Source organism: Apostichopus japonicus, chromosome 12 (genome assembly GCF_037975245.1).
Source record: "Apostichopus japonicus isolate 1M-3 chromosome 12, ASM3797524v1, whole genome shotgun sequence".
In the NCBI taxonomy this organism is placed as follows: Eukaryota; Metazoa; Echinodermata; class Holothuroidea; order Aspidochirotida; family Stichopodidae; genus Apostichopus; species Apostichopus japonicus.
The window spans coordinates 19,221,138-19,236,517 of NC_092572.1; the positions used below are offsets into that span (position 1 = coordinate 19,221,138).

The following is a 15,380-nucleotide window of genomic DNA, read 5'->3' on the forward strand; positions in this document are numbered from 1 at the left end:
TGTATCTTAATATGCACATGCCTCAAACTACCAAAGTTCTAGAAGCATAGAAATTATGCGAGTAGTAGAAATGTTGAATTGGTCTCTTTTTTTATTCGGCAACCGTGAGCTGTAAGTTTGCAAATGAAATAATTCACACACGCTAATTATCAATACACATTGAATACTGCTTGAATAGTCCATTGTCTTTGAATACAGTACTAATATTACAGTCTTAGATTTCTGTGTGGGCCGGTGATGCTGTTCAGTTTTCTCATACTGCAGTGCATCATAAGTTAGCAGCGGATTGGAGGATTTAACTGTATACTGCAGTTAGTGCTGAATGATCTTTTGTATATATTGTCATTGTGCTTTAACAGTTTGTTTAATATATACTGTAGATGAGTTTGAGTGGGTGGCTTTTGAAGAGGCCTTTGCCTCAATCTTATCTGTAGTACAAATCTGTATTTCATTAAAAGATCTGTGATTGTAAACAGAGTAACAAAGGCATACATATATATATAAAGTAACAGTGGATTTAATTTCACTAAATACAGACAGCTTTGTAGAGAATAAATTTTCTCTTTGGTTGTACCTGGGTCAACTTCCAAGTTACTTCCCACGGATGTAGTATATATTATATTGTACATTGAATGGTATTGTTTAACAGAAGAAAACACACAGACAGAAAAAGAAAAATCAAACCCACACAGACAGATGAAAAGAAACACCCACAAACTTGTAAGTAATTTAGAAAGAATTAATTAGCGTGATATAATCTTAGCTATAACTGCATTAGATGTGCATCCTGTGAAATGGCCTGATCAGTAACAATGGATTCACAGTGCGTACTCCCTCACCTCATATATAACCTTAATGCATTACCGTATTTACCTCGCTCTAACATCTGGCAATTCTAATGTGTGCATGTATGGCCATCTCCCTTCCGTAATTTCCGTATTTCACAAAACTGTGTAAAAGTAAGTTGGCCTGACATTTCGATCCTAGCAGGATCTTCTTCAAAGGCTAAAAAAAAACAAAAAAAAACATGTAAGGTTTGGGTAAGGGTTTGGGTAAGGTTTGGGTAAGGTTTAGGGAATCCATGTTATAGTGCTGTACCTCTGGTGGTATATATCTTTCATTGTTACCCCATCTTCTCTCTTAATTAGAATGCACTAAGATGATACATGTATACATATATTGACCAAACTAAAGTTGCTAAGATTTATCTCCAATCTGGAATAATTTTGGATTAGACTTTAAAAGTACAATATATGACTCAACAACAAGTCTAGATCAGAATTAATCCAAATTAGAGATTCTAGCACTTTGCTGAGCATTAGTCAACAGCTGTACATTATCGTCTGTATATATGGTGTTGGGTTCATTAATAGACTTATTTTGTTTGTAATGTTGGCATTTCGCTTTAATTTGGTCCGATCTTCCAGGATCCATGTAGTGACCAGATTTCTGAATCATCCAAGCAGGGGTTAAAAATTTTAAAGTAGAGGCCCTCTTAAGTTAGCTGTAAGAGAAACAAATTTACGGCTATTACAGAATTCGAACCAGCGACTAATTGGGTTTACAAGCCCAGTGCTCTACTCACTGAGCTGTCCAGCCCTTAGCCCAGCCACTTCTTTGCTGTGGCCCATGGGCGCCAGTCAGAAGCCAGGGTACCTTGCAGATGGTGCATAAGCCAGGGTCCACGCCCCAGTTTCATTTCGATATAACCCAGAGAGTGGCAGGGAAGGGAGGGATTTCATGAGATATCTGGCTTTTTAAGAAGTGAGTGAATAAAGGAGGACTGACTGGGAAACTTTAGACAAAGGAAAAGAACAAAAGAACAAAATAATGGGATTCAAACCAGTGGCCATATCATTGTGTGCTTTTGGTGTTTTATGAATGGGTTAATTGTAAGCTTGAACTACTATAGACAATACCGTGCACCCAACAAAGAGTTTATTCTGCAAATAAATGGCCAATTTCTGAAGAATATTTTATTCAAGAAAGCTAGCGGGTGATGATGACTATATACCCTTGGGCGGTGTGAGATGTAACAGGTTGTGAAACTTTGCTGTTGAACTAATATATGGTAAATACAGGTGTTGGTGACTCACCCAATGCTCCCCCCCCCTCAGGGCTGTGTGACTTGTGGCTAGGATTAACCACTGAACTTGACCTCTTGGTGCGAAATAAATATTTAAAAAGTCTTGAGGGGTTAGTGGTCACACACAACTACTGTAATGATAGGCTTGTAAAAGGTAAGGGTAGTAGAAGATGCTTAATGGTAAAGAGAGCTCTGGTTAATACATCTAGATGGGAAAACCTGGGGAAATGTTTGGTTTCAGCCAACAGAGAATTAGGAGATTAGGTGATGTTAGGACATGTACATTTCAAAACACCAAGAGCAAAACTTAAATTAAGTATTCTTAAATCAGTACATTTCTTTTGAGTGTCTGATGATTATCCGTGAGAGCAATAAATGCACCTTTTCCAAGATTCATTGTTTCTTGCTTGGTGTACAAACTAGTATTAATGATAGTACAACTAGTATTAATGAGGAATTGGAACCTCTTCTTTTTTCTTTGTTTTCTTTGTTTTTCATTGTAAGTTGAATTTACTCCATTGTGTTATACTTGGAACTATCACACTCCAGCTCATACTGTTCCTTTCAACCCCCCTCCCCCTATTGATGCATCTTTCCATCCTCCTCCCCCTTCTCTCTTTCATCCCTTTGAATAACAATGCTTTAATGGTCTCCAAAGATAGTGTTTTCCTCCATCCTTCATTCTTAATTCCATTCTCCTTAATTTCTCTTCCCATCTGCATCTTCAGTGCTCCAGTCACCATCGTTGCATAGCATTAAGTCCATATTGATGTTATAATATTTCTCAAATTAATGCGTTACAAAAGAATTGCCTACACTTTTTTCTACGAATTGTATCCTTAGCTTGACCTTACAGAATATTAACAAGGCCACTGGTACCATATACCATATATATATTCCAGCATTAGTTGACCTTAAATGACCTTGATATGTATCTCCTACTGTGTAGTAAGTTGACACCTATTGTTTTACAATCACACTGAATGGCTAGGGTAAACTCCCTGGGTTTGTGAAGATCTGTGGAGCAGTGTAGATATGAAATTCAATTTGGTACAAAAGACATGTACATACTGTAGTCTTGGGTGTTGTGGTAACTGATGAACACTGTTGAAAACACAGCAAAGTATATTGCATGTGCTGCATGTACTCAGTTGGAAGTTATCAGTTGGCACCCTGGGAGTGTTATCTTGATAAGTGTGACCTCTAGGAAGCCTGCAGGTGCCAGTAAGGGTCTGTTCAAGGATATCATTTCTAGGTGGGAAAAGGGTCAGTCATAATTTATGCTTTCTACATGTTAGCTGTACATATACACATTTTAACTATTAGGATCTCATAACAATTTATATAAAATAAAATAAAATTAAATATAATAAATAAATGGCTGTAGATATACTTAAGTTCTTTCTACGATGTTATTTGGAAACTTAGGATAATAAAAACAACATTATTGTTTGCTGAATTGACCAAATAGTTACATTTGTATAGGCACAGATTATTTTTTCAGATTTTTTTGTCTAGTAATTATTAACAGGTTTGTACCACTAGAGCTATATTAGATAGGCAAAAAAATAACAGAAAAATGCATCGTTAAAAAAAAATGCCACATGTACTATTTATGTAATTAATTTGGCCACTTATATCCAGTGAGTTCCGATTTGAATATCACGATTATCAGAATAGATGACAGCTGATCAGACTAATTAAGGTCCAGTGATGTCATAATTTGTCACCAAAATTGAGTGGCTGGTATCGAGAGCTCTAAATTAACGACTCGTATTGGTTCTGAAGAAGTACGAGATTGCTTTACTCGGATGCCTTTCATACACTGTCATTAATAACTTCCATTCTGTAATTAGAATTACAAATTTTTATAAGAGTTTTGTTTCTTCCCTTTCATCGCAGATGAAATTAAACGAGTTGAACACACATGGGTTTCTTATTATTAGCACATACTTTGCTGAAGATTTTACTGTTATAATTAGTTATAATTGTATAAAATAAGAATCAATATCTGTATGTTGTAAATAGTGCTGTGACCTTACCATAAAAGGCAAATAACTGAGCTGTACTTTTATCTATTTATTGATAGGTTTATATTGGGAAAATTGAAAGTAGCTTCATAATTGATTCGATGATGGTGAAACAGTGAAATGTCTCAATAAAACAAAGAAATTAATGTAAAGGTATATGTGGGTGGCTAAGACGTCTACCAGCTTCGACAAAGGTGCCTCATTTCTGGTATTTGTATTTAAGGCACCATTTTCTGGTAGTGACGTCATGGCGGGTATATCCGTGTACCCGATGGGTTCCTTGTGGTCGGGTACCCAGTTCTGAATTTCCTACCTGTGGGTGCAAGCACTAATTTGTATGCATATTATTTAGTTACTATATATGCAATCGCAGTATCAAGAATTGCTTGAATAATGATATCAAAAGATGGTATATAAATACTTTATTTACACCAACTTTTTCCCCTTTGAGAAAGAGAAACTTGTAAGATGTAAATTGTCAATATCACTCTGCATCAATCAACTGTGTCACTCTAACAACATCATGAATAGGCCAATTGCATGCATGAGGCTTTAAAATCAATTAAAATGCTATTATTAAATTAAATATCTGAAAAATTTTATTATGGGAGATCAAGGATGTCGTGTGTTGTAAACTGGTTTTGCATGACTTAGACTATGTTTATCATTTGAGCATAAATGTCATAATTTATCCAATCGACTCCATTCGTTCAACTTCTTTAAAGTCTGCATTTATTGTGTTATTAAGTTGAATCCTTCCATCTTGAGTGGTAATATGTGTATACATAACTCAACTGTGAAAGTGAGCATAGGAGGTTCTTGCATGAAGACACCATGATGGACTACATTACTTATAGCTCTGCAAAGATGTCATGTACAGTGAAGGATTAGTGACGTAATATAACGTTAACCAAGATATCACAGTGAAGGAATAATGAAGCAATATATAGCATTAGCAAAATATGAAGTACAGTAATATAGCATTAACAATGATTTCACCCTGAAGGAATAATGACGGAATACAGTGTTAACAAAGATATCACAGTGAAGGAATAATAAAGTAATATAGAATTAACAAAAATATCACAGTTAAGGACTAATAAATTAATATACATTTTAAAACAAAGATATCACAGTGAGGCAATAATGAAGTAAAATAGCGTTAGCAAAGATAGCTCATTGAATTAATGATGATTTAGCATTAACTAATGAAACTGTTGACAAGATCATAACAAGTTTTATAGGTGAAGTGAAAGTTCATTATTTCAGCTTGGACATAAACAATTTGGTTAATTAACTGTATTTACTGGCCTACATACAACTCATTATATAGTTAATAGGATTATATTGCAGCTGTCATGGAAAGCAGGTTACCCACATAAACATCTTAATTAGATAAGAGCCCAGGGTCTCATATTATGTGTGAATATAACATGGTTTGGTCGTAAGCGATACTAAGATATACAGGCCTATATCCAATACAAAAATACAGCTGTGTAGATATGCAGCCTGACACAGTAGCTGTATACACTATATGCCTACAGATCCTCACATATCTTGTTGGCTCCTTGTTTTTCTTTAAATATCATCACATTCCAGACATCTTGAGGGGGCCTCCAGTCTTGGATATTTAGCTGTATGTTGGTACTTATCATTTTAATTAATTAGGACATCTCTTCTATATATATTTCATAGTACCAGTAAAAGTTAACTACGATTCTACATCAGATGTCATTCTGTGTCTACTGGTGTTAGAATTGAGTGCAAGACAATATACTTAATGCAATGAAAAGTATGTTTACATTGTGTGGGTCACATAAACAGAACTGTTCAATTAAACATTAACAGATCTTTTAAAGGGGATTATATGGTGTTGCCAAAAAAAAATGGTTGGAAAAAGAGTTAGATATGCCAACATGGGTACAAAGTTTCAAACTCTTAAACAAAAAATTCTTAGCATCATTTTCATCTCTTTGCATTTTATGTATTACAATGTGCATTATAAGTCATGTGTTTAAAAATACACAGAGCTCTATGAGTCATGTTGTTCCAGGCCTCGTCTACAAAGAAAAATATATGGAAGTCAAATGATTTATTTTTATTTTTAAATAATATATCCTAACATAGTATTATCACCAGTTGTCAATGGTTTATTTAGTTATTTATTTTATTAGGATATATTTTTTGCAATCAACGTGTTATTGTTTTTCTCCACTTTGGGAACAAAAATATATAAATTGTTTTAAGGTCTTTTTCCGGTCTCCATTATTTTCTACAGGTAATTCCCACCATGGTGAAGTAGATATATCAGTTACATTGAAATTATTTGGCTTCTTCTTTAAAGTACTGTGGGAAAGACTTTGTCCCTTCCATTCAAATAACACTATTTACCTTTTGGTTCTCTACCTCTATGGAAGTAGCAAGTTGTTTAAAGTCAACACCATTCCAACACACCTTTGTAGTTTTGTAAATCATTTACCTCTTAAAAACTGCTCAAAGTATACACATTCATGCACAAGTTTATATACACATTCCAATACTGTGGGATTAAATATCACAGCTTGTTACAAGTATACTTGCCACTCTTCTCTCTCTCATGCTCAGTATGGGGTCTGGTTTTATCTTGAACTCTGGGTTTTTTAATGTACCTGTCCCCCCAAAAATACCAGGAATAAAATAGAGAAAACTGCGGTAATAATTTGATATAGTGGTTCACCTGTGCAAACCACATCATTACACATACTGTATGTATCATAACTGATGAACAAGTGTTATAGATCTTTTGGCAGGCAGTAATATTGGTTTCAAGAAGCCTTTTGTCATACCCCCCTATACTTGAAGTGCACAGACACATCGAGTGACTAATACAGATTTCTGTGTGGGTTGTATTATGAGTAGTATAGTGTATATACTAACAGTGACTAACTCACAGCACATGTCATTTAGTTCCAGTCAGACCAGAGTTCATGCTTCTGTAGTATACTTATTATCTCTCTGTCTTGCTAATTCACGATACTATTAGTGCTCAATGATTGCTTTGTCATTGATGATCCATACAGACCAGACCGGTTAGGTGAATGTGTTGTCATCAAACCCGGCAGTTGTTGAAGATGGGAATTTGTTTGATTTCTCTGGGAATTGTGGTTCGTTGGGTCTTAACTCCCCAGTCATTATTCAGTGATTAGATATCGGCAGTTCTTTGTAATTGGTGCTGGTGTGTGTGTGTGTAAAGAAGAATTTCATTGGACATTCCAGTCTGTTATAGTGGTGTAAGGATAGTTGTTCTGTTGTACATACAACAAGCTTGCTTTCTCTGTCCAGAGAGAAAATTGAAATATAAAACTCTTATTAAAACAGCTGAGCTCTTCCTTGGTGAAATATTTCAGGATTTATCTGGGATAATTATTAAGAAGAGGAGGATCTCTTAAACTGTATTATTAAACTTTGGAGTGTGTGGGAGGATATGAAAGAGGTAAGTCCCAGATGGAGTAAAAAGTATTTTCTGTTTTGATTAACGCTTAATTTGAGAGATACTTTGTCAAATTTGACAGTCAAATTTGTTCATTTGTTTTATCTTATGATAATTTTGATTGGTTAGTATTTTATTTGAAACAGAGGTTAGTGGTAATAAGGCGGATTTACCTTTGTCAGTTTGTGTTGATTAGTTTGAGACTAAAAAGCACATGTTTTATGTAGATTCTAAAACATCATCTTTCATACTTTCTATGTGATGGTGTACTATGTACAATCAGGAGGTGGTGGTGGAGGGGGGGGGGGGGGTAGGGGGTTGAAGACTAAGTTGTATGCAATAATTGGTTGTATTGTTCTTTGTGGTATATTTGTTTGATATGTAACAATTATTTTCTCAAAAATTGGTAGATTTGATTGTTCCTCAACTAAAATAGGAAGATACATGATTGTGAATTTGACACCAAAGTATAACAATTGGGTGCAAGTATGTTTTATGATTGCATTGATTTGATCAAGATCAATTTAGCAGTTCGATTTTCCCAAATGCTGGTACTTGTTTTGAAGGAAAGGACATAGTTGATAATTCCTAGTTAATTCTGTGTCATTGGTTAGACAGTTTCAGCAGGGATGATGTAAACAGTCAGATATGCACACAGGCAAAGAGCAACAAGATAGAAAAAACAAAACAATGATAAACACATGCACAGCTGATATTCATTTCATTGATAAGCTACTGTAATTTAGACTTGGTATATATATTTATATATCTGCCTGAATGTCCTCATAGAACTGTAGGACCATGCAGATAGCATGCATGGCTTAGTAACATTGTACTCAGGTTAATGTTATGGTTAAATATTACTCATTGATATACAGATTATTCTGCCTGAATGTCCACATAGAGTGGTACTGTAGGACCATGCAATGGCATGCGTGGCTTAGTAACATTGTACTCAGGTTAATGTTATGGTTAAAAAGTACTCATTGATATACAGATTATTCTGCTTGAATGTCTGCTTGGAATAGTACAACCATGCAATGGCATGCATGGCTTAGTACCATCGTACTCAGGTTAATGTTATGGTTAAGTAGTACTCATTGATATACAGATTATTCTGCCTGAATGTCCTCATAGAATAGTACGACCATGCAACATTGGCATGCATGGCTTAGTAACATTGTACTCGGGTTAATATTATGGTTAAATAGTACTCATTGATATACAGATTATTCTGCCTGAATGTCCACATAGAGTGGTAGGACCATGCGATGGCATGCATGGCTTTGTAAAATTGTACTCAAATTAATGTTATGGTTTACAGGGTAGTGCTCAGTCTCATTGATATACAGATTAGATAGCCTGAATGTCCACATAGAATAGTACGACCATGCAAATGGCATGCATGGCTTAGTAACATTGTACTCGGGTTAATGTTATGGTTAAATAGTACTCTTTGGTACAACTTATTCTGCCTGAACGTCCAAACAGACAAGAAGATTGAGAAATGACAACTGTAATGTTCTAACATACAAAACATACAAATATTTCATCTCTCTCTCTCTCCCTGTAACAAATATTAAATGATGCTGAGTGTATATCTAGAGCCCTATATACTGTAGACCATTGTGAGAAATACTTAGTTGCGATCACTTATTGCTTGATGTCACAAACTTGTGTATTATAACACACTGTTTTGAGGAGGCCTGCAGTGCCTACTCACTCGGCTGTCATTGTTTGTCAATGACTAACTACTGTAACTGGTACTATTAGATTTACTCAGTACCGGGTATATGGATAATTTGGCCTATTGTTTGACGATATCCTTTGGAAGTGTTACTTTATTTGATCAAAACAGAAAAGAAATAAGACCATTGAAGTGGAATTTCAGAGGAGTGGTGCTTTTTCACTACAGCCACAATTTCCTGTCAAAATGTGTAGATTGTTTGGTTTCCTAAATTGAGAAAATTAGGGCAGTCAACAAAATAGAACAAGAAAGAAACATCTCTATACATGCGGACATTGTAAAAGGATTTGTAGCAAGAAACTGAGTAACCTGGGGAAAGGGGAAAAAAGAATGAAGAAAGAGAATTAGTGAGTTGACAAAGTACAGCTTAGATGCTGTAGCTGCTGCTTATGTGATAAAAAGTCATACTGTAACATAGTATAGGCCTGCATGATATGTATGTATTGTAATTATATGTGGGGAACAGTGGTGGCACACCAGCCTTGGCAATCAAGGGAGGGGGGAACTAGGGGAAAAGGAATTTTTTCTGGGAGAGGGAAAACAAAACATATAACACTGATATAGGGCAGGGTCTAAGGGAAGGGGATGACCCCTCCACTTTGGGAATTTGTCTACAAATAAAATGACCTAGATGCAAACTGATGGTATCACTTGACAACTATTGACATTATTGCATTGGAAGCTGTTTCTAACACAAACAATTAGCCTAGCTCTGTATATTTTGGATCAGTATCTGGTTGGGGGTGGGGGTAACTGGGGGCAAGGGAAATCTGTGGGGGTGGGCAAATGCCCCTCATGCCACCCCATATATGATATATAGCACCACTACTGGCAGAGTGGGCTTTAGAGAGGAAAAGAAAGAGTAACAGTCATGCAGCGAAAGTTTCAAGCAGAGTTTGTGTTTTGATGCATATGAATTGATTATATAGCCATTCATGCACAGCAGAACATTGTCATTATATATAGTATGTACTAGCTACATTAATGTACATTGAAAAAGAAGAGGAACATTGAGAGAATATTTAAATTGTTCATAAATGTTATGAAATATCATACTGCTTTAACAGTCTCATCAGTAGGATATTTTGCTCCTTCTCTATGCATGCATAAAACATCCAAAATCCTTCTTTTTCCCACAGACAATGGTAATCAGGATTTCCTTTCTTAGTTATTGTTTACTGTGGTATTTCCTGATACACATATCAATGGTGCCTTGTTACGACAGATATGTGTACTGCATGGAATATTGTCACATATGTACCTGCCATATCTCTAACCTTTGTGTGCACTAATGCAGAGGAATTTAACCCATGGAGATTTTCAGATCCATTTCATGGAGAGGATAATAGGTCCATATATATTTCAACATACATGCTAACATGTACAGACCTGTACTGTACATGTTACTGTAGGTATATATGGAATGGCTATGGGGACATGTTACACTACAGTGTGTATCCCTGCCTGTAAGAATATGTACTTACATGTTAGGTATATATAGAATGGCTATGGGGACATGATACATAGGTATATGGAAGGGCTACGGGGACATGATACACTACAGTGTGTATACCTGCCTGTAAGATATATAACTGTATAGACTAAGAAGATATCAGTGTCTTCTCTTATCAACATCATGTGACATATTTATGTATGACAATGCAGTGAGACTGCAACTGTAGCTATATAAATATCATCAATACTGAAAAGTTTGTGACTCCTGCTTTCCCTTCAATAGCTACTGTATGCATAAATGTCTATCACTCAAGGATTCTGCTTTTCTGTTTCAGCTGTGAAAATGGCATCGGTTTATAATTAAGTCACTTTTACAATTTCTTTCATTGCTACAAAATGTATGCCTCAGATCTACTGTATGGATTTGATGAAGTTTGGAAACTCTGAAAGTCCGCTATTATGCTTAATATGCATGAAAGTGAAACCTAGCTTTTATAACCATGTTAATTGAAACTGTGTTTTTCAAAAGTCATTCTCAATAGTTAAAGAATATTGTGTACCTTTAAAACTACATATACTTATAAACTCGTTGAATGCATTGTGTGCATATCTATGGTGTGTTTTTCACATGTAAGCAAGTTGTGTAACTAGTCCGTGTTACATATGTGTTTCACTGTTTCTGTGACTAATTGTAAAGTCATTGTGTGTGTTCCGAAAACTATTTGGCTTTCGTTAGTCACGAACAAGAATTTTCAACTGAATTTGACTATGTATCCCCATAGATGTACTACCACAATAAAGAAAACAGGGCAGTCTACTTTATTGTGTCATTTGTAGTATCCAGTAGCTCAAGCTTCTTCCCAGCCTTTACCCTCAAAGAAACTTCACTATCTGACACATTCATGTCCTTGTGAGTAATTGAACTGGGTGTATATGTAGACCATTCAGGAAAGACCTTCACTTTGAAGAAATTACTCACCAAGGTGAGAAAGCTGAAACTGGCCTGCAGTATGTGGTTATCAACTTCTCATTTAAAGAGGTAAATTAATGGACGATTGGTTTCGATCAATTTACTCTGTAAATGAAATTAAGTCTTGTCTTATAGTGCGAACACATGTCCCTAATTTCTGTTGAGTAATATATATTTATAGAGTAAAAATAAGGTTCATTCCCAAGTAGTTGGTTTTTAAGGGCTGCATGTGTAACTAATTCTACCATGATTAGCTAGTCATCTCGGCTTTTCAGTACAGAGTGCACGATCTAACAGACGCAAATTTACATGATTCCATGCATACATTAATTGGCTTGAAGAAGTGGATACTTCTAGATAGGATGTGACCTAGCTAGCCTAGTTATTAATTTAACTTTCTTCTGTACATGGTTTGTATACAGTATGTGCAGTGCATATACTTCTACAGTGCTGTTTGCATACGTATAGCTACTATGCATACCTACATATAGCTACTATATACATACATATAGCTACTATGCAAACATAGCTGCTATGCACACATGCTGTGCATGTTCTATACACATGTATAAATCTACAGTGCTATATATACAACCAGCTTGATTGGCTCCATTGTAAATCAGAGAGCATTACGAGTAAAACACGCAGTAATATATACGATGGTTTATGACGACTCTCAATTTGATTTCAAGCGCTCAAAGCCTTCCCTGAATATTCACTAAATTGCTCATTCAGTGAAGCCTTGATTTGAATTACCCATACATTTTGGACCCTTACCTTTACCCACCAGCCCTTTGACTGGTTTCGCCAGTCAAGCACACCTCTTAAGTACTCCTCTATCATTGCAGCCTTAATTCTCTGAATGAGTTCATGCATGCAGATCTACTATTTCCATACATAACTAGGCCCTATGAACCCTTTTACTGGGCCTTATTTTCACTGATTAGTCCTTTCATTGGTATAATACTATTGCCTGAGCTTCCCCAATCCACTTCTCACGGTGCGTGCATGCATGACCATCTATATACATGTTGGGAATTGTTTGCTTACAGTACAACTACTGCAGCAGTTACAATGCTAGAACAATAATCTATAACATCTGGGTACAGGAAGCAATTGAAACTTCAAAACATACATAGGAAATTAATTTTTAGCAAACACCATCTTGAGTACATATCAGTGAACTTGAACTATAATGTCGCATTCAGGAAAAAAACAGCCTTCTGTCCACAATTCCGTCAACTAGGAGATTCTTGGATTTGGCTTCAAGGGTTTCAAACAAGCTACAACAGGTATATATTCAGCAATATGTTACTGTACAGGTATCAAAGTGGCATCAATTTGCATTTCAAATAGCTACAACAGGTATATACAGCTATATTTTACTGTACATGTATTGGAGTTGTGTCAATTTACATATCAAATAGCTACAACAGGAATATGCAGCTATATATTATTGTACATGTATCTAAGTAGCATAAATTAGCATTTTATAATAGCTGCAACAGGTATACCGCTATATATTATTGTACATGTAGCATAAATTAGCATTTCAAATAGCTACAACAGCTACATATTCAGCTATATACATATTACTGTACATCTAACAAAGTTACATAAATTTGCACGTAGCATATTTTTTTAGCATATCTGTTCTTCGATAAACAGGACGTACTTTGTAGTCTTAGAACTTAGTAATTATATATATACTCCACACTACTTGTGAAATTTAACTGAAAAAAAAGTATCCCTCAGACTCAATCTTTCTAGATTTCATACAAGACCCTCGATGTCATCAGCATTTATTTTCTTGATTGATATTCCTACTTATAAAGATCTCCCCAGACAATAAACGCAATCATGACAACAAACTGATCAGCCGAAGATTGAGATTCCGAGCGACAAATAATTTGGTCACCCTAAAATATTCCGATAGAAAGCTTCACTGTTTAAAACCGTGCCGATTTTGAAAGTTGTTTTGTAGTCTTTGACTTATAATCTATAACCAACAAGATTCTGTATCGCTCGATAACCAGATGGAGAGAGCTATTGTAGGTCTCTCGTTTTAATTTCCTCGGCTATCGACACTTCACATCTAAAGCATCCATCCTTCTTAATTTCCTGTTTTTCAATCCCAGAGCAGTTGTTGCTGTAATTGAAAATGAAATAGTAGGAGGGGCCCTCGGCGATGGCCTCGAAAGAGAGATGGGACAGAGTAAATTAGAGAACTCTTTGTTTTTAATATGTCCCAAGTTTGAGAAGTCTAGGTCATGTTAATGCCCAAGGTTGTGTATTAACAGAATGTTTCCATTGCATGTCTTCCCAGCCCTTGTGTGTATGATTTCAGTAGGCGAAGAAATACATGAGTCAGAGTAGCGAGGCTGTCAGATCTCAGAGTTGATATTGTAATTGCAAAGGAAACACTAGGAATTGGGGGCTGCTTAACATGCCTGAATAAGAAAAGATGAAATAACTAGGGAGAATGTGGACATTGTAAAATGTTTATACCCAGTGTGGGTCCTTAGGTAATATGTAAATACTAATGTGGAACCTATTGTGTATATGTTCATACCAGTGTGGATCCAATAGGTAATATGTTCATACCAGTGTGGGTCCTTAGGTAGTATGTTCATACCAGTGTGGGTCCTTAGGTAATATGTAAATACCAATTTGGATCCTATATGTTTATACAATGTGGATCATTAGGTAATATATGTTTATACCAATGTGGGTCCTTAGGTGATATGTTTATACCAGTGTGGATCCTTAGGTAATATGTAAATACCAATTTGGATCCTAATGTGTACATATGTTTATAGAATGTGCATCATTAGGTAATATGTTTATACCAGTGAGGATCCCTAGGTAATATGTTACTTTATAGCACTGTGGATCCTTAGGTAATATGTTTATACCAATGTGAATCCTAAGGTAATATGTTTATACCAATGTGGATAGATATGTTTAATGTTTATACCACTGTGGATCCTTAGGTAGATGTATATACCACTGTGGATCCTTTATGTCTATAGAACTGTACCCTTAGGTAATTAATATGTTCATACCAATGTGAATTGGAATGTTTACAAACATTTTGCCTCCCCCTTAGGCCTGAATTTGGGGCGTGAGCATCAATATGAAATTGAGCTGTCAGCTACGCTCTGCATTTAGAACAAAGGCGCTAAATCAAGCGTAAATATTTGGTTCAAGCTTGCACCAAGCAGTTTTGGGAATGCCACGCTTCTGTGGAATGCAATAGCTTGATAAATGAATGTAGCATTAATAACTTTGTCAGTCAAAGTACTATTTTGGCTGTGTATAAACAGTACATTACATGTATAAGGTATATATGCAGGGAAAATGTCTTTGTTAATGGTTTCAATAGCACATTTTGTGGGTTATGAAATTGGAAGATAGTCTACACTATTTTTGAAGGTTCTGTACTGTACAGACACTGTTAATGAGTCTTTGCAAAATTTTGTGTGACATATAAACTAGATATTCCTGGGTATCATGGTATGCATTCAACATAATTAAGTTAGTTAAATCTAAAAGAAATATGTAGTGTTCAAAGGCCTGAACCAAATACGGAAGAAAAAAAAATGGATGCATTCTAAAATTTA

The 15,380-nt window shown here is 35.5% G+C and overlaps 1 protein-coding gene across 7 annotated transcripts in view; it reads left to right on the top strand.

The window, feature by feature from the left end:
• Positions 1-15,380, top strand: part of LOC139977250 (uncharacterized) — a 131,404-nt gene that overhangs the window by 85,529 nt on the left and 30,495 nt on the right. Inside the window, exon 1 of one of the 7 annotated variants that reach the window (XM_071986521.1) lies at positions 6,953-7,588. The exons of the other annotated variants lie outside the window; for them this stretch is intronic. Coding sequence (XP_071842622.1) covers positions 7,580-7,588 — 9 coding nt within the window. The 5' untranslated portion in view covers positions 6,953-7,579. Of the gene's footprint in view, positions 1-6,952; positions 7,589-15,380 lie in introns of those variants that run through there. 7 annotated transcript variants of the gene reach the window in all.